Source organism: Panicum hallii, chromosome 9 (assembly GCF_002211085.1).
Source record: "Panicum hallii strain FIL2 chromosome 9, PHallii_v3.1, whole genome shotgun sequence".
In the NCBI taxonomy this organism is placed as follows: Eukaryota; Viridiplantae; Streptophyta; class Magnoliopsida; order Poales; family Poaceae; genus Panicum; species Panicum hallii.
In genome coordinates, this window is record NC_038050.1 from 3,697,654 (window position 1) to 3,718,493 (window position 20,840).

General features: G+C 46.3%; 2 protein-coding genes across 2 annotated transcripts; one reads left to right on the plus strand and one right to left on the minus strand.

Moving 5' to 3' along the window:
* The first annotated feature begins 291 nt into the window (after positions 1-291).
* Positions 292-3,345, plus strand: LOC112874609 (actin-depolymerizing factor 2). The gene is made up of 3 exons (XM_025938039.1): positions 292-496; positions 2,044-2,309; positions 2,906-3,345. The coding sequence occupies exons 1-3, from the start codon at positions 476-478 to the stop codon at positions 3,054-3,056; spliced, it is 438 nt and encodes a 145-aa protein (XP_025793824.1). The 5' UTR covers positions 292-475; the 3' UTR covers positions 3,057-3,345.
* A 5,668-nt stretch (positions 3,346-9,013) lies between these two features.
* LOC112877343 lies at positions 9,014-9,916 on the minus strand. The gene has a single exon (XM_025941639.1). It carries the CDS (start codon positions 9,835-9,837, stop codon positions 9,190-9,192), a length of 648 nt encoding a protein of 215 aa, XP_025797424.1. The 5' UTR covers positions 9,838-9,916; the 3' UTR covers positions 9,014-9,189.
* Positions 9,917-20,840: the final 10,924 nt, after the last annotated feature.

Here is a 20,840-nt window from a genome sequence, read left to right on the forward strand (position 1 = left end):
GAGCTCATCACGGCTCCGCGGGAGGGCCCACCGGCCCAGTCAGAGCCAGCCCGCCGAACCCATCCCGGCCGTCCAATCTACCGCCGCCCAGCCCCCACACCTCTCCCCGTCCCCCGCCCACTGGTCCCACATCCCACATCGCATCACAAACCCGATCACCTCATCGACATCCCGGCCCCACGCGGCTCATGCCCCACATGTCACCCTCTCCCGTGACCACGCGTCCCGTCCGCCACACACCCGAAGCGAAGCGGCGCGTCCGCGTATAAACGCGCACCGATTCGCAGAATTTCCCCAACCACACCAAAAAAATCCGCAGCAGCCAGCAGCCCAGCGGAAAATAGAAAAAGAGAACCCCCCGCAGCAACACAGGAAGAATAATCCATTCGCCTTGCTTGCGCCTCCCGTCTGCGTGCGATCGACGCAGAGAGGCGCGGGCGCTCACCGCCACCGCCACCCCCCCGTCTCCGATCCGATGGCCTTCATGCGCTCGCACGTGAGTCCCCCGCACCCTCCCTCTCGTCGATCCGCTCGTGCTCGTGGCGATTCTCGCGCGTTGCGGTGTAGATCCGTCTACGAATTGGGGCTGGTTCGCGGCGTGATCCGGGTGCGCGAGTTCGTAGAGGGATGCCGATTTAGATCTCGCTAGGAGGGTTTGATCTGACCTCGCAGTGTTTTTAGTCAACAGTCAGTCTGCTGCTTGTCCCGGTGTTTTCTTCAGTGGTGCCTTGAGTAGTGGATTTTTTTTTTGGTTTTGAATAGTGGATGTTCTGGTAAGGTGGGCTTGCGTTTAGCTGAGAGCTTTGTATCCGCCAGTTTGTGAGGTAGATGGGTAGACGATAGCTGTGTCTGATCCCAGCAAGACTATCAATTGTTTTGGAAATATCACGACTGGAATTAGCACTGATTAGATGGTTTATCTTGCTGCTCATTTGTTCTGATTAAAATGATGGGTTTCGTTGCCTTTATCGTGTACATGTATTTGTAAAACCAAATAGCGATCTAATTGGCAAGTGTCTATTTATTCAGAACCTGAATTGAGAATGTATGCTGGTTTTTCCGCTAGATTGCTTAAGCTGTGGGAAATTCAGGGTCAAAATGGAGTTGATCTGTAGGACTGAAAGTGAGTACATAGTCTAGACAATAACTTGAGATAACTTTTGAGTATGAGTTAAAGCTTTTCTTCCTAGCTCATTCCTGCAAGGCAAGAATTAGTTCCTTCATCCTGAATGAAATGCTGCCAGTGTTGATAATTTGCTGGTCAAAATGTGGAACTGTCACAGTTTTTCTTTTCGAACAGCTGGATTAAAACGTGGCCACTTTATAAACCATCCATTCATTTGTGTTGACATGCATATAGATTTTTCCTCAATCGAGGGATAGCCATGGAGGGCAATAGTCATATCCCTGCTTCCGCTAAGTTGGGATATTTGTAGTATGCCTCTTTCCGCTGAAGAATTCCTTGGATATCCTAGTTGGCTTTTTAGGTTATTGGGAGGGAGGGATCGATCTTGCCATGCACAATACAACAATTGGCCTTCCCTAGTTTGGGTTTGATTGATGAAATGGAATTAGCATGTATGATTGGGTTTCTGTTAGGTACCAGGTAAAACCTGTCCATTATTGTGCAATCATCTGTGCTAGTGACTTTACGTGTTACGAAGCATAATTAATTTCAATTTTCATTCCTGGATAGTGACTGGACGATTTTTCTGTTGCATGGAAGCAATATATGTGTAATTTTGCTGAAGCAAGCTTGTTTGAGTACCCTCTGACTGTTGTAGTGTTACTCTGGACCTTGGGCAAGGTTTGTGTGTGGTTTCCTGTATGTGGATTGTGGAATGTTGCAACTTTTATGTAATTGCTGCTACATAGCTGCAGTTCATATAACCGGCCTCTTGAATGTTGTTGAGCGGTTATTTTCTGGTTAACCTTGATGCATATTGGCTTTGAATGTTGAAAGAATTGGAAATCGAACAGATTATTTTGTATTTCAGTTTCTTCCCCTGATATTCTTATCAATGAGTTGATTATTCTCTGCAGTCAAATGCATCTTCCGGCATGGGAGTTGCTCCTAACATCAGGGAGACATTCGTCGAGCTTCAGATGAAGAAGGCGTTCCGATATGTTATCTTCAAAATTGAGGAAAAGCAAAAGCAGGTGGTTGTCGAGAAGACCGGCGCTACTACTGAAAGCTACGATGACTTTTTGGCCTCCCTCCCAGAAAATGACTGCAGATACGCTCTGTATGATTTTGACTTCGTCACGGGGGAGAACGTGCAGAAAAGCAAGATCTTTTTCATTGCCTGGTGAGCTTCATAATCACAGTCTTTGTTCTGTTTCATCTCTAGTAGTTACATTGACCTATGTTGTTTCTGCCAATGAATGAGAGATCTGTTGAAAAATAGTTAAACAAGTAAACTTTTAATGAGTTAGTCATGTGTTAGGAATCTATATTCATCTAGTAAGAATACTTGGATGTATCTAATGCACCAAACAGCGCAGCCCAGAGAGCCGCAACATGCTAACGATTTAGTGGTTCCTTCTGTTTTTGTGTTGTGAGTAGTTCCTTACTCCTTTCAAGCATGAGGAACTGAGTATTAAATTATAAATATGGATTGAATCTTGTTATGGGATCTACTTTATACTACTATTTGCTGGTAACCCATGCTAACTAGCAATTTTAGTAGCTCTGACAAAGAGGAATAACAATGCATGTGGTGCAACAGTAAAGAATATTCTTGGCAATAATTGTTAATTTATGTAAATCCTGACATTGACTTTTGGATGCCACTATATGTACCATGTGATGCCCTCCATATCCTTTCATGTTCAGTGCATCCCACTCTGGCTGTTCTGTTAATTTCACTTATTGAAACATTCACCCAATCAACAATTATTCCAGGTCCCCATCGACTTCCCGCATTCGTGCAAAGATGCTGTACTCCACCTCCAAGGACCGCATCAAGCATGAGCTTGATGGGTTCCACTACGAGATCCAGGCAACCGACCCATCAGAGGTGGACATCGAAGTCCTCAGGGAGCGGGCTCACTGAAGCTGGTTTACCTATGAAGGGACCTGTGGAGGGCCTTGGAACTTCAGCCAGATTCAAGTTCTATATTCAATGATGCTCCTGCCATGGTATTTGTTAATAAGTTCCTGTAAGCGTATGATTTAGTCGCGATGCATGACCCTAGCTGGTGAAGCGCTATCGATGGTCTTTCTGTATGAGATCTTGTGCCTGTAAACGAAGCAACATTTGCAACTCATGGTATTGTGGTAATGATACTGGAAGTACTAGTTGTGGATTGCTTGGAAATGGCCTGGTTGGTCCGATCTTCTTAGCGACTTGCGCTAACGTATGTGGTGCCAAAGTTTACCCCATGTTGGCCAATCCTTTGTCTTGGAATCTGTTCCGTTTTTCAATTCATGGCTGCAATCTGCATGTGCGCATGTGTGATTTCACATCAGCCAAACCGGGGCCTGTTATTTGGGGGTTGATAGTTACTGTCTGTGAGGCCGTTTTGCTCGAGCTCTGCTCGGGACACAGTTTGCTGCTCTCCGCCGCTATACGCCTCCGCCGGCAACTGCGCGTCCATACAGCTCGTCACGCTGGGCGCGGTGTGCTGCGGTGCTGCCACCCAACCCAGCCAGACCGGGCACCGGCTCACCGTTCACCTATTCGGGGGGGCCGACTCCTTCCTGATCGCCGCCCTCGGAGAAAAACCGGCACCTGCCGCTCCAAGCCAACCATGGCACCAGCTCATCGTCGTCTGGTGGCTCTCACCGCCGCCGCTCCTTCTCTCATAAAGGAGAGAGGGCCCGCACGAGTGCGCATCCTTCCTGCTAACCGTTGCCATTGACGGCAGAGATGATCCGAGGTGGATACATAGGGCGAAAAGACGTTGCGAGCAGAGTGCGGTCTGTGGGGGCTGCAGAAGAGGTAGCCAGGACAACGGAGGAATCAAGCGCCAGCGCTACGCAGGTACGTATATGTTTTCACCTCATCAAGCTGCTCGCGGTTTGTTTTTGCATCCAAATCGCCCACTTCAGTAGCAATACATTTCTTCTCCACAGAGAACTTTCCGCGGCAAATCGGTGCTGTCAGGACAGTTGCCTCATCTAATGGTCATACTAGTTGGCATGCCCTCCTTTTTGTGACGGCACTTGTGCCTTTATCTAAAAAAGAAATCAAAACAAATCTTGAGGCGTTCATCTGCTCAATTCCAGGTTCACGGGTTCCCGCCCTTTCGTTTTTGCTCAAAGAACTTGAAGAATCAGGGAACAAAGCAAATATTCTGACAATGATTGTGACAAAACGCGTGCATGACAGATGTATCTGTTGTACTAATCGTCCAAAGCATTATGCCTCATGATGATAGTACAGATGACGCATATTTCCTCTATCTGTAAAAGCTGGAAAAAAAAATAGAGGATATAACACACCCCGTAAGGTTGATTACACTGATGGCTAGCTAGGAGCCTAGGATAGAGCAAGATGAGGGCACACAGAAGGAGAAGGTGACTGAAAAGTGAAAACTTCAGATCCTAACCTCTTACTCTCTCTGACTGTTGCATCAACTTGGGGACAAGGAGGCATGAAATAGTCACCTTCCTCCTCCTTGTGCTGCTTCTGATGAGCTGAACAATTGTGTGGAAGCATTTGACGTCGCAAGGGATTCTGAGCACTCCCTTCTGATCATGCCCAAACTCCATTGCTGCTAGCTCCAGCAACCCGGTGAAGTACGGGTGATGAAGCACCTTCCTGTGCACCAGAACCCTCTGTAACTCCTTCCCCTCGCCGACGATCACCGGGATGTGCCCTCGCTGAGCTGACACGCTCTTCCCCATCCTCCTCTGATCCGTGTTTGACACTTGGTTCGCTAGAAGCTAGCCCAGTAGTTACTCTCAGGCGTCTTGCTTATATAATGAATGCTTGCGTGTTGTGATGGCTGAATACTATCAGATGATCTCGGTAGGCAGGATTGTGTTTACGCATTTGTTTATTGTCTTGTCGTTTGATTTCCTCTTGCAGTAACCGCTGTCTGCTTCACCCATGACAGTAGAATCTGCCAAGAGTGTGAGGACTAACCAAGTAACCATTACTGACGGTGAATCAATGAAAAATAAACGCGAAGTAATTAATCTAGAGGCATTTGTTTCAATTCAAACCTATAATTCTGGTTGTTCTGCATGGATATCTCAAATTCTCAATGATTTATTGTACCCCCATACCCGAATTCATGATAAGAAAATTTCTTTCTAAGGCGTCAAATTGCTGGGATCCAAGATTTATCATATGAATACTTGAATGTAAGTATTCAGGTCCCTGTACAGATTTCTGATTTAATTCGATGGTTATTCTATTTCAGTTGATGCCAAATTTGTTTGTAGAGTCTGGAGCTTCGTATATATGCCATCTCCTGTACGGATATCCCATCTCGTGGAAAAGGTCCTCCTGTACGGATATTTGACTTAATTCGATGACCCTTTCACTTGGTAGCCAGATTTGTTGATCGAGTCTGTAACTAAGAATGTCAACTCCTGCACGGATATCTAAATGATTCAACTGTAGCCTGTAGGTCGTAACCCAAGCCCACCAAAGTCATGATAATAAAAGGGAAACTCGTTGTAAGGAAAAAAGGAAACTCTTTCCAAGGTGTCAGATTGCTCTTATTCAAGAGTGATGTGTCATACGATACTTTCAAAAGCAAACAATTCCTTACTATGTGCTCCATGTATGAAAACATTGTTTCGTTAATTAGGAGTAGGTTTAAGAGACTAAACAATGCCATCAGCAAGAATGGCTAAGCTGAATGATTTGCCAATAGACATATACATATATCGTGTTAGTATATTTACGCATACACATTAGATTCTGTAACAAAGGTTCATGGAAACTAGTTTATTGTTTGACAAACACATTTGAAATAAGAAGTATTTACGGATTGCTAGCGATTGTGCCCCTTTCAGCTACGACTATTGTCTTAGTCTCTCCAGTGGTCTACCTAATGCCAATATGTACCTTTCATCAGCGTTTCAACCATTTACATATTTGCGCTATCAACATCTGAGCATCAATGATATCTGTTTTTAATCTCTTTCTCGCAGTGCAGACGTGCAGTAGATTAGACTTCAGGGGTGATGGTCCTACCAGGTACGCATGTTCATATAAAACCGATAAATACCTCCATTTGGAGTATGCCAAATATCATATGTCATGACCCGAAACACAAGCTATTTTGAATTTTCTGAATATGCTAGCTAGGTTGCTTTGTTAGCAATAATCCTGTGTGTACATGTCCTTCCAAATACTTTCAGAATTAACGCTTTCCTTCCAAATACTTTGAGTTAATTGTACTACTAGCGAATTACAGTCATGTAGGATAGAGAACAAATAAAATGACCACCTCTTCAAGATAAACATTAAAAGTTCTACGAGTGGAACTCTCATGCTTAACTGGTGACCAGTACTATCTCCGTTCCAAATTACAATTCGTCTTGGAGATACATATATTTTGCTATGTATCTAGATGCACACTATATCTAAATATATAGTAAAAACTATATATCTTGCAAAACGAATTGTAATTGGGGATGGAGGAAGTAGATGAGACAAACTAACGTGCATGGAGTCTCCAAATACGCCCGAAGTTTCTTTTGTTTAGCAAGACCTTTTGTTCTGTTTTGTGGAAAACGGTGCTATCTCAGTCCAGTAAAAACACAAGCCACCTGCACCCGTGGCTCACTTGTTTTGAAAACAGAGGCTGCGAGAAGCCAAGAACAGATGCTTAAGACTGTCCTATGGTACTTGTGGCCGGAGACCATTTCTTTTTTTAAAAAAAAGAGCCGGAGACCAATATGGCACTCTTATAAAATAAAATGTAAGCTGTCCACAAGTAGAGAGCTTGTTTGGCAAACCTCCGCTGTCCTGGTTGGAGTATCGTGCAGGAGTATGTATGAGCTGTGCACAAGCACAAAAACTGCTTTGGCAAACCGACACCGTCACTTTTGGATGCCGAGAATGATGAGACAATTTTATAAGCCCAAACGAGGAGTGTAGAAGATGAATCATCAACGAATCTCGTTACGCGTCTACATCGTGCAGTTCCCTTTCGGAAAGGGATTCCCAAAACTCTTATTTGGACAGATCCGAGTCCAGGAGGAAGGAGAAAGGTTTTCGTTGTTCCCAGTCTCCTCCTCGGATGTCAGGTGGAGGGGGTAGAGAGATCAGAGAGAGCTCGCATTGCTGTCTGAAGAAGTTCTCAGCAGAGGGAGCTGGTAGGATGCAGAACGTGATGATGATGTCTGCATGCATTTTGATTGTCAGAGGATAGCAGTATGCTGAAAAATGAAAACATGGCCGACACGCATATTCATATTTAGTGAGAACTGAGAAAAAGCTGCATATGATTTTTTGCCGCTCTTGAAAAATTAGCCCTTTGTTCTTTCTTGAAGAAATTTGTTAAAAGATTATGCACCCCAAATAGATCCTACTAACTCTAGAGCCCTTTTAATTGAAAATACCTCTTCCTTTTGCAACGTTGATCTGTGACCTCAAAAGCCGAGCTTATAATCTTCCACAATTATCCACGTGCAGTAAGCCAGTAGCATAGTACTCCTACTCCTACACCTGAAGAAAAAAAGAACAGCACGGGCTTTCGTCATTCGACCGTTGCCCACAAGCGCCAGGCCAGCCCAACGGTCGGAACTCGGAAGGCTGTCGCCGCAGCACTCCACAGGCTTCTTCCAGCTGCCGCCGCCTTCTTCCATAGGATTCTCCTGCAGCTTCCACTGTCTCCCCACCTATTTAACTCACCCCGACCTCCATCTCCCTTCCCAAAGCAAAGCACAGGCACCACCTCATCTCCACCGTCCTCCCTTCAAAGCACCCTCTGCTTCGCTTGCTTTCCGTTCTCCCCTGCTCCTCCAGGCAGCCGGAATTCCGGAGCAGGAAGAGGGACGACATGGGGTTCGTGCTGGTGATCTCTCTGCCCTTCATCTTCTTCTCCATCCTGCTCGGCTTCGGCTGCTACTTCCTCGGCAAGCACAGGGGCCGGGAGGAGATGCGGGCAGGCGTCGGCGCGCAGATCTACGGCACGCCGCTGCCGCCGCCCGGCGTCGTGGGCGGGGCCTCGCCGGCGCACGAGCCGTTCGCCATGAAGAAAGAAGGGGCTGAGAACGTCTGAGTGCGATGATGTTTCTGGATTTGTTTAAATGATAATTAATTCTTTTCGTCGATGCAATGTTATGGTGTACATTAAGAAATTTGTGCATGTGTTTGTTACTTTATTGTGGGGAAAGATGGTGATGCGGTGTGATATAATGTAATCACAGTATGTGAAAATATCAGTGTTTCTCATTGATTGGCAAATCTGGTTGCATGGTTCCCTTTCCTGTTCTCTGGATGGAGTTAATTGGGATGGAATTTCTCAGAAAAGGCAAGCAACCACAGGTCCACAGCTGCATACCAAGCAGAAGATACGAACTGGAGCTCGGCTGTCACTTTTTCTTGAACAACTGATCTCGAGTTTTCTCTTGAGTCTCTGACATTTTCTGTTCCTTCTTCATAAGATGGTGCTGCTTAATTCCAGTTAATAATCAGGGGGGGCATGTTAATTTGATGGTTTCTGTCAGTCAGATTGAAGGTTAGACCTCGAAACATAGCTCTTTTAGTAGAGCAGGTTGCAGGTTAGCCCCAGAAAAATCATTCTCACTGAAACTAAACTGGCACAAGTGATCAAAATGTTCAGATAAGTAAACAATGGGCTTTCCAGTTTGTACTGGATCAAGGACAACTGAGATCTAGTTTACTCAGGACACGCATTGCGCTGAGGAAAAGGTAAGTCAGAATTACCACAATCATTCACAAGACTATTGCAAATTCTGCCTTGGGCAATGATACGGTATGTCATTTTGACCAACGAAGTAGGATTAAGATCATCCTTGTAGTAGTATCTCATAATACTGGGAGAGCATTTTTACTCTCTGTTACAATCAGAAACACAAACAGATAAAACCTGGCGCATCGCATATTTTCCTTATTACAAACATGAAACATATAAAATCCAACACCAAAATTCGCAGAACAAACAGTTCTGCAACTACGACAGTGGGGCCTTCATCTTCATCCAGCAACGGTAATCAAGGACAGCGCCAAGGAGGCAGGCAACCCTTTGTGATCTTGTCTAGTTACAGAGCAGGAACCTGGTGAGTACGAGCACCCCGCAGGCGGCGGCGAAGAGCGCGAAGACGGCGAGGTCCCTGGCCTGCCATCGCCTGGGCTTCTCGGCGCCCTTGGCCTCGACGCGGAGGCTCTTGGCCCTACGCAGCGCGTCCACCTCCTTGAGCAGGTCGAAGTCGAGCCCCTTGCGCTTGAGCTCGGAGACGCACCTGGCGAGGAGCAGCGCGTCCTCCCGCTCCCGCGCGAGGAGGCGCTCCAGGACGGCCTCCGTGTCGGACTTGTACCGCAGCGCCCAGAGCATGACGAGCGAGGAGAGCAGCGAGACGAGGCAGGGGATCCAGGAGCGCCTGCACGCCTCGGCCGTGGCGGCACCGGGGGAGGAGAGGAAGAGGAGGAGGACGGAGGCGGCGTGGAAGGCGAAGAAGGCGCAGTAAAGGAAGGCGATCTCCTTGCGCGCGCCGTCGAGGCGGGCCTCCCGCAGCGCGACGCGGCGCGCCAGCAGGTCCTCCTCCTTGACCCACTGCTTCAGCAGCAGCCGGTGCGTCCCGCTCGCCGCGATCTGGCTCAGCGGGTGCTGCTGCTGCTGCTGCTTCGCCTCCGCGCCGGGGGCGGGGGCGGTGGCGGAGACGACGAGGGCGCTGGAGTCGGCCATGGGCGGCGGCGCTCGGGTCCGACGAGCGGTTCACGTGCGCGGCGGCGGCTTGGGAGACGGGAGGGGGATCTTGAAGAAGGGGGGAATTTTTGGGGTCGCAACGGTCGGGGGAGGGCGAGATGGCCTTAAAAGGTAGGGGAAAAGCGGGTTCGCGCACCTGGGCGGCGCAACGGTCGGAATTCCTCCTCCTCGAGCGCGCGCGCCGGCGCCGCGGTGGGCCCTGGTGGCGACACGGGTTGGGCGTGCACGCGGCCCGACAAGATGGGTTGAAGAAGCGCGCGCGCGTGCACGCGGGCCACAAGGGACAGCGATTCTGGCCCGCGCTAGTTTGGGGTCAGTCCCGCTGCAGCATGCAGGGCACCGGCCCAGCCCACCGCAGTTCTCTGAACCATCACCATCATCATAAATCGGAGTGCTGCTATACGGAACTTGGTCATGTGCATCATTTTTTTTCTTTTTTTGTTCTGCGTTCTTATAAAAACAAGTCCTACCAGCAGCTCACTTCACACACTCCAGCTCGAGCTCTTTGCGATCGGGTCCGTGCTCCTTTCCTCCCCCGAAAGTTGTTTCTTTCACCTGTTTTCTTCAACCACCAAAGCAGCACAAAAAAAGCACTCGACGGGAGCATCTCGCTGCCTTCAGTTCGGAATGGGCGGCATCAGGCAAACGCATCCCACCTGCAGGCACCCCCTCACAGTTCGGCGCCATGGTTGATGCTCTGGAGCCTACCAATGTGCGCCCAATAAGAAACATTGATGCTGTAACAAGCAGTGGAGAAGCTAGCAAGAAGTTTGATGTGGTGGTGTATAATAATATAATATACACGTCTAATTTGCAAGCAAAATGTCCCTTTCAAGGCAATACGAGGATCGGTCTGACGCACAGTAGTGCATACTGCTTCAGACCTTCAGTGTTGTTTGCTGATCAGTCTACACTTTCCTTGAAAGTTTGGGAGAGGCACCGAACCACCCGCCCACACGACAGATACAGTTGATAGTTCCGTGAAAATCTCCTCCGAGAATCGTAGTCGAAGCTGCTGTGTGGATTACTTACCCATGCGCAACGTGATGCTGTGCCCTGATGTTTATAACAAAGTCCCGTAATTGACTTGCGAGCAGTTGATGCTCTGAAGCCTTGGTATGAACGCCCAAAAAACATTGATGCTGTACCGCCAAGCCTAGCTCTGCACGCAGCAGGAGATGATAGTTCTCTCGCCACGGCGCGCTCGGCGAACTCGTTCGCAGCCGGATTGGAGACGGCTGTCCTAACAAGCTCTGTTCTACTGATATGGGCCGCGCTTGGATGGGTTCATCTTTTCTTCCAGGAGGATTAGCCGGCCTGAGTTTGGTATCTAGGAAACAGCTAGTAACTAAATTAAACTTGAATTGAAACATCTTAATTAGCGTTTGCATGTGAATTGAACCATAAATTTTGCATGTTAGATTTATAGCTTTAACTTGCACTATATTTTTAGATCAACATGACATGTTTTAGAACTTATATTGTAGTTGTTTATCTAGTGGAGGGTGCATGTGGCGCGGCTAAATTAGACGAGCGTGCATGGCACCCATTCTAGTCTACTAGTTTTGGATCAGCCCACGGACCCACAACATACATCCTCGCAACTCTCTCTTCTCTTGTTCTCTTTATAACTACTTGCTGGTCCCAATACCTCTTAATTTTCTTCAAACAATTATTTTTTAAAAAAACTACGTGCTGACCATGTGCAACAAGCTCTGAGGTTTTAAATAAAGATGTCCTGCTCTGATTGATCTACATGCAGCAGAGATAGTTTGTGTCAGGAATCTCCCTGCTTTCATCTAAAAAAATTAATACTAAATGACATGGTATATGTATTGACTCGTGCAAACTATACATGAACCACCATCGACATATGCGGTTCATTTTTGTCCTCTTAGTTATCTTGCCCCTTTTATTTTATTATTTTTACGAAACTTGACTCTTTTAATTTGTTCACCATTAAGACGCAGTGGAGGTCAGTGTGTGCACCATTAGCGCATCGCTAGCTAGCTCGGACTGAGATACATCGGGAAAGCGTATTCCACGGTCAGATGCATCAGTAGCTCACCACCATGTTCTGTGCTCAGTCTCATCGTCAGCTCATCCATGTCGAACAACAGTGCTATTTCGAGTTTGACGATTTTGCTTAGAAACTTGTAGAGAAAAAGTAGCCAACGATCGTGCAAAGACTGTTCTTGAAAAGACGGACTCGTGGCCTGATGAACCATGCAAAGCCAATTGGAGAGTCAGGTTAAACTGTTAAAGCCGTCAGCCGTCAGTGCTTCAGTGTGGTTGGTGCTCGTGCTCGCCTTGCCAGCAAGCGCGCCCCAGATTTTCTGGAACTCTGATCTTGATTTTTTAGGTGAAAGCATGAGAGAAAGCTTGGCAGTGATTCTGCCACAAGACATCAGCATGAACATGAACCGCATCTGTCTGTAATAACTCACATTTTCCGCTGTACCCTCCTGTATGTACGTAGTAGAAGTAATTGAGAATGTGCTGGGAAAAGATTACAGTGATGGACAGTTTATGTCAGGTCTCTGAACCATCATCATCATAAGTCGAAGCGACTGCTACGGAACTTTGTCAGGTACTCATGTGCGTCATTTTTTTAAATTGTTATGGTGCACAATACGACTATATACTACTGTTAAAAAATCTCGTATAAAAAGAACTCGTATGTAAGCATCGGACGGTCAAGATTTTTCTATATCACTGGAACATTAATTAGTAGTATGAGGTAATATATCTAGATAAACATTGATCAGTAGTATGAGGTAGTATATCTAGATAGTATAAAGCTAATATGAAAAAAATTATTTCACTGTAAGATTTCACCCATCATGCAACGATCTAAAAGTGTTATAATATGCTAAAAATAATTACAATAGATAAAATACAAAATATTACAAAAATTAATTAAGTTACTGATGACAACCTTACCCTTCTAATGGACTACTCCGTACTACCAAGTATTATGAACTTGGTAGTATTACGCGCCGCAATAGAGGTCTCTTTTTTTCTCTGCGTCCCTGTACTACTTATAAAAGCAAGTCCTACCAGTAGCTCACTTGACACACACTAGCTCTTGAAGATCGGGTCCATGCTTCTTTCCTACCTCGTTTCTTTCACCTGTTTTCTTCAACCACCAAAGCAGGACAAAAAAAGGCTCTCGACGGAAGCATTTCGCTGCCTTCAATTCGGAATGGGCGGCATCAGGCAAACGTATCCGACCTGCAGGCACCCTCTTACAGTTCGCCGCCATGGTCGCTGCTGTGGAGTCTCATAATGCACGCGCAAGAAAAGTTGGTTCTGTAATGCCAAGCCTAGCTTTACCCGGGGAATCAGAGAGAAGCGCGTGGGTCGAGGGACAGGCGCCGGCATCGCAGCGGGTGCGCCCACCGGGCAGCGGCGATCCCCGAATCAGATCGCGACTCCACGGTCGCGACGGCCTTGCGTGGACAGGAGGATAGATTCGGATGGGTCTGACAAGCTAGCCTGCGGTACGTCTACACTCCATGGAAGCTTGGGAGAGGCACCGAACGAACTACCCGCCCACACCACAGACACAGTTCATCATGATTCAGTGAACTGAAATGTCCTCCAAGAATCATAGCCCTAAGCTGCTGTGGATCACTTAGCCATGCGCGCAACGTGTTCCGCCCTGATGTTTAAAATTAACACAAAGTCATCCCATAAATGATTTGCAAGCAAGGCATCCTGTTTTAAGCTCCAAAAGTATGCAGCGAGTGCTCATTCATCGCACCTATCTCTATTCCATCTCAAAATGATGACAGAAACTAGACGATGTGCTCATCACTTGTAAGCTACTCCTATATATAAATACCTAGTAGTATCGGCAGTGTTTGGCACTACTCGCCTTGCCTCACATAACGCACGTCATTTCTAATCCTATATATATTTCACCTGTTTTCTAACCTCCAAATAATACTCAGCGAAGGTCAATGTGACCTAGTACATGTGAATCAGCTTGGGATCGAGAGGCGTCGGGAAAGGGTAGTCCACATAAGGGTCTCTCACGGTTGCCGCCATGGATCGTGATCGTTCTCCCTCGTCAAGCGTGTCCACGTGACCATGGAGAACCCCTGCTGATTCCATTTATCACGCACGTGACTGCCAGCAGAGTTGTTGCACAAGGAAACGCCGCTCGCTGTCATCTCCCTCACGCGTCGTCGCCACACCCAGCGGCGGAGCTGGGGATAAAACTAAGGGCGGCCAGATAAACAATATAAGTGGTTCAAGAATTTGATAATTTATCCAAAGTTTTCATTATCCACGCAAGCATACACTAGCTAGCAAAATATAGTAATAAATTACGCAATGGCAATATACAAAAGCAAAGAATTTGCAAAAGTGGTCAATATATCTTAATTGTTTATTTAAATTTCACGGCGCGATTCTTCACCGCATGGAAAGCATCGATAATCGAATCTGTCGTGACCTTCATTGCAATCTCTCTTTTAATATAGACTACCAAGCAATTTCTTAAAAAATTCATCTTCCATATTGTTTCGTCGCCCAGTCTTATTAATTTTCATTGCTGAAAATGCACATCGATGACCTTCATTGTGATTGAAAGCAACGTCGTTGAGATTTGGGACTAGAATTGGAACGGGCCATGCATAATGTATATTCTGCGATCTTAATCTTGTTCATCAAGAGGATAGTCTTAAATTTAACAACGTAAACCAAGATCACGTTCTACAAACAGAACACTGGCATATGAATTTAATTTCTGAACTTTGGGTGGAGCTGGAGCTAGATCCTCTTCTAATTCATTTTCTTTTAATTGAGATTTTTGATTAACCATATCATTATTATTTTGCTCTTCTAAATGTGACTTCTTGTAGAAAGAAAAAAGTGTAACCTTTCTTTTAGCCCTTGCATTGGTTTCCTACAGGGATTTGGTATAATTTTTTCAAAAAATTCTATGCTATTTTGAGGGGAGATAATTTAGGGGATATGGATTAAGAAAATAGGATCTTGCTTACATTGGTTTGAGTTGGATGAGGAACGTGCTCACCGGCTGACGTGATGTCTGCGAGTGCGACCTGCTCCTGCTCGCCCTCGCCGTCGTCGTTTCCCTCCATCGGTTGCCGCGGCTGGCCGGCTGCCTCCTCGCCGTCGACCGTCGTTGGCGCCTGGCACGTCGTCGGCAGTCCGGCGCGCGCGGTGCGCGGCGTCGCGTCGGGGAGGCGGCGAGTCGTGAGGAGTCAGGCGGAAGCGAAAATAGTAGATTGATTTGGAAACCAAACGTCGCACACTCGCACGTCGGGGGCTGCGAGCTTGCCAGGCTGCCAATTGAACTTCAGGGAAAACAACGTAGCTGGGCTACCGGGCCTTCATGGGCTGGGGGTACTAAATTTTTTTTGGAACACCCCGCCCCCCCCCCCCCCCCCTCCCGAGTTCTGCCACTGGCTAAACATTTGCCTTTGCTGCCAACTTGAGAGTTCAAATTAGGGTTGCTAGAGGCAGGGCTCCTCCGGTGAGCCTCCAATCTAAGAAGGAGGGTTTATGGGTGGTGGCAGACTGGCAGTGGTGACGAGTTGTGGATAGGATGGTGAGACGGCGGGACGCCAGCCGCGGAGGACAATCAATACACGGTGGAGGAGGTAGGGCATCATGATGAACACCGCCGGAGATGAAAACGGAGTACGATAGTAGTGACGGATCTGGCTGTGGAGAGCCGCTGGAGACGGAGGAGGAGGGAGGACGAGATGACGATGAGCTTCTAAGGGCCATCGTGGCCTTTTGCGACGGCTCGGCTTGCAGCCATACACGCTGTAAATAACAGCTCCATGAACAGCTACATCCCAATTGGAATTTGGAGCAAAGATTTAAGTTGAAACATGAGTGAAAACAGAAACTGCAGTCACCCCCTTGAGAATCATAACCGCAGCCGGAGTGTAGACGACTGTCCTTTCTTCTTTTTTTTTTTGAGAGAGGAGGAGATGACTGTCCACACAAGCTCTGTTCTACCGATGGGCCATGCTTGGATGCATGTTCATCTTTTCTTCCAGGAGGTTGGCCCGCATTTTGTTTCTAGGAAGGTAGCCACTAAATTGAACTTGAATAGAAACATTTTAATTAGCATTTGCATGTTGATTGACCCACAAATTTTGCATGTTACATTTATAGCTTCAACTTGCACTGCATTGTTAGATCAACGTGATATATTTTAGCAACTTGGACGTGCGGGCTGGATACCCATAGCCCACTAGTTTTGGGTCAGGCCATGGGCCCACAGCGGAGGTCCTCGCAACTCTCTCTCTCTCTCGTCCCTTGTTCTATCACTACTTGTTGGCCATGAACGTTCAGTAATATATGTCACGATATTTTTTTTAAAAAATACTACTTACTGGCCATGTGCAACAAGCTCTGAGGCTTTAAATAAAGATGTCCTGCTCTGATCAATCAATATGCAGCAGAGGAAGTTTATGTCAGGCATCTCCCTTTCATCTAAAAAAATTAATACTAAATGACATGGTCTATATATGTATTGACTCGTGTGAACTGTGAACCACCATAGCCATGCGGTTCATTTTTGTCCTCTTACTTGTCTTGCCTCTTTTGATTTGTTCACCACTAACACCCAGTGGAGGTCAATGCGTGCATCATTAGCACATCGCTAGCTAGCGTCGTCGGACCGAGAGTCATCGGGAAAGCGTATTCCCAGTTTCCTACGGCCTGATGCTTCTGCAGTTCACCACCATGTTCTGTCGCCGTCTCACCGTCAGCTCATCCATGTCGAACAACCGCGGGTTGAAAGGCTCTTCATCGCTGTCGTTTCAGCTTCGGAATGAGAGGCTTTGGGAAAACGTATTGGAGAGTCGGAGCCGTCAGCCGTCAGTGCTTAAGTGTGGTTGGTGCTCGTGCTAGCCTTGCTAGCAAGCGCACCTATGCAAGTGCATCTTCTCTGCAACTCTGATCTTGATTTTTTAGGTGAAAGCATGAGAGGAAGCTTGGCAGTGATTCTGCCAAAAGACATAAGCCTGAACATGAACCGTAACTGTAATAACTTATCTTTTCCGCTGTACCCAGCTTTATGTAGGTAGTGCATTCATGAAGGACAGTTACGTTTGCCTCTGCCTGCCATTTTCAAACTAGGGCTCACCGAACCAGTACGCATGCATCTAGTTCATCGTTCACAAAAAAAACCTGCTCCCAGCACTTTGAGATCTTGGTGCTTGCTCTTGTGCTCTTTTATTCGCATCAACTCTTTTGCCTATTAATTATTTAGGAAAAATCCGGTTTATACTCTCGAACTATCGTTCAACTTTCAACTCCAAAACCGGGTACCAGAGGCTATCCAACTATTGAAACTATATCAAAATCAAAACTAATTCATTTTAAATTAGAAAAGTATGAAACTATTATATAATTTTTTCTAAAAATATAACCTATCTATTATTGCTCTATTTGAATCTTATTTATTTAAGAATAATAGGCATAACTACAAGCAATCAAATATTATGAATATAAAAAAATTGGATTCGAATAACTAACAAGTAGAGTGTCAATAGATAGGTTACATTTTTTAGAAAATTTTTGATGCCCATGTCATATTATTTTTATTTTAAATGAATTACTTATGAATTTTGAATTCAAATTTAAATATTTTTAATTTTCATAAAATGGAAAACTACCTTTGAAACCATCCAAAGTACCAAATTTGCCCGGTTTTGATAGTTTGATGGTCTATGTTATCCGGTTTTGTAGTTAAAAGTTGAAAATCAGATCTTTACGATAGTTTGAAAGTGTGAACCGGATTTTTCCTAATTATTCCTCACTGCCAAGCTTAATTAGGAATGAGCTGTGCGCTTTAATTAGGAATGAGCGGCGTTAGGAAAATATCTTAGTCGGCCTAGTCAGTGCTGAAAATTTGCCATCATGGATGATGCTCTAATCCTGGGAAACAAGCAAAGTAGATGCTCGACGAAGCAACATGCTGATCCTACTGGTTCGCAACGAATTGTCCTGGTGCAGAGACAAGAGAAGGGAAAAAATGTTGGGTCCTGATGATGGAAAGAGCTGAGGTCGTCCTCGTGAGATGAAAGGAACTAGAAAGAAATGGCTGCCCTGTCTCCCTCTCGCTCTGACCTCTGCCTGATACCCGTATTGGGAGCTTGTGCGAATAACTTCGCCATGTGAAAGATCGCTACTATGTGCGTGGTTCAAAAGAAAGGAGCCTGCTTTAACCAGTTTGCATTTGGTAGGGCTGATTTACATCGGCTTTCTCACTTTGGTCCCAAAACAAGTCAACAGTGTCCCCTCCAAAAAAAAAGCAAGTCAAAGTAAAAATAAAATAAAATAAAATGGCACGTCACTTCTTTGCTATAATAACTAGCATCAACGAGCGGCTCATTCCCAACATTCCACCTCCTGCGGTTGGGCGTTGGCTCCTTCACCTCCCTACTTCTCTCTTCAATATTTTTGAATCTGCATCGATCTCGCTAGCTTGGGAATGAGAGGCATCACGGAAATTGAATGTGTCCCACGCGATCTTTCGTGCCGATCTTGTATTGCAGCGCTCAGCGCATTCCTTTCGACTAGAGGAGGAAGGAGATGATCTAGGGCCGGCTGCAGCTGCACGACGAGGAGGTGGTGGCGGAGTAGGCAGATGAGGAGCGGGGGATGAAGAGGCATAGTGGGAGGCCAAAGTAATGCTCACGCAGTATAGAGCAAAGAGACTAGGATCTCCTTGTGGGCGTCATCAAGGCAGTCGACGCAGGTACACACGACACGGCGAGCGATCAGGTGCTTGCATCAACGGCCGAACACCAAGCGGGCACGGTACCCCATTCTAGCCCACTAGTTTCGGGTCAGCCGATAACGCAAATACTCACAAGTCTCTATTCTTATGAGACCTTCTGTAATCAAAGCTATTATAAATTTTAATAAAAAACTATTGTAAATTACTTGGTCGTGTGCAATAAGTTCCGTGGTTTTTTTAAAATGACATCCTGCTCTGATTAATCTACATGCAGTAGAGGTAATTTATGTCACATCTCCCTTTTATCTAAAGAAACAAACATTAAATGATTGTGACCGTGCCTGAGCACGTATAAGGGAAGAGAATTACATTAACGTAACTTCGAGAGTACTCTTGAAGCGCAGTATTACAAAGCCGCCACACAGACGGTGGCACATAACACAGCACTACAACATCAAACATCATCAAAGAAACCCCCAAGCACTGCCCACACAAATACAGCCTAAAGACATACTGCGGATAACAAAAGATCATGTCCACTTCTAAGAAAAGCTATGGTCACCGAAAAGGAGATGAGGATGATCATGCAAGACGTCGTCTTCAATAAGAATATGACGTTATGAACGCTACCGTCGTCCGTCCGCTCCAATAGCCAACTAAATTTTCACCCGATGAGACCAAAGAGCTTTGATGACCATGACAACGCCCCCAACAGGGTAAGCTACGTCTGCGGACGCAGCTGCTGCCAGCACCAGCATAGATATCGGGCAGAGCTGATCGCTAGTGGCATCCAATCCCATCCCTACACAACACCTTGCGAAGACCCAGCACAAGTTGACGATAGCAGGCAAACCATGGTCATGATAAAAAGTGGCATCCAATCCCATTCCCACACAACACCTTGCGAAGACCCAACACAAGTCGACGATAGCAGGCAAACCATGGTCATGATAAGAAGCACACACGCAGGGCGAGCAACTCCCCGGAGCAGCAAATAGGAAGACGACGACCGGCGCAAAGACCCCCACGGAGCAGAGACAACGGTGAGCATAATGGCCAGTGCGGAGCCGGCACCAGCAAACACACAATCGGGGGCGACCAAGAACAAGGGGTGACAAGGACCACAGCAAGCAGCAACGACGAGGCGACGACAGCGACCTCTGTAGAGCGTAGAGACGCGTCGACGACACCAGCGAAGAAAACTACCCAGCAGCCTGGGGTCGTCGCCCCAAGATTGTAAAACTTGGAACCGCGCAACTGTGGACCGGGACTCCTCGCAGGCGGTAAAAGGGAGGCCAGAAACTGGCAGGGCTGCTAGCGCCGACCAAACAGCGAGCGCTAAAAGAATCGGTACTCGTATCTTTAAAAAGAAAGGGTGAATTAAGCAAATTTAAAATTTTAACCTAGTTAGCATAAAAATAAGCTAAATTATATAATCTAGATGTGCAACTAGGGTTCGACTAGTGTGAAAACCTCATCTTAAATTTTTTCGCAACCTATAGCTAATCCTATCAAAATACTACTCGTAGAAAGAAATGCGGAAGTTTAAAGGAAGGGGTGAGAGAAAGCAAACTCTCAACACGAAGATTTATTCATTCCGTGGTATCGGTAGATATAAAATCACCTCTAGTTCACGTTGTTGAAGCACTTAGTAAGAGTATTATTTTCCAGTTACCGAGTCTCTTCCAGAACTCTTCTTGACTCGCCAATAAGGCTTAGCTACCAAGGCTCTCGCCAAGTTCCCGATCACGTCGATGCCTTCTCCACTAAGAAGCTTCTCTACGAAGGAAGGGGTCTCCATATCCCCCGCACAAAAACCATCGTCGCTGCTCCACACCAAGCGGGTCGATGACTTGCCGGCGAGCCACCAAGACTCCAAAAAGCCGGCACATCAAAATACAACTTGTGGTTCACTCAAGAACCAGCACACAAAGCAGCAACGCCTTGCTCTCTCACTCTCTAGAGCTAATACTAGCATTAATATTCTCAAAGTTTGTGCTAAACTTAAGGATGTAATCAATAAGCTCTTGGGTGGTTTGAAGAATTTCTTCAGAGTGTAGGTAGGTTCTCACGAACTGCAGCAACCCCAAATAACCCGGCATGAGATCTTATATAGGCTAGAATTCCACACCTAGCCGTTACTTACTTTTCTGCCAAAAAGCTTAAAGCATCGGTTAAACCGGTTGCCACATTGGTTTAACCGGTCACATTCAGCCTGCCTACTGGCCGTTGAACTCCAACTACTATC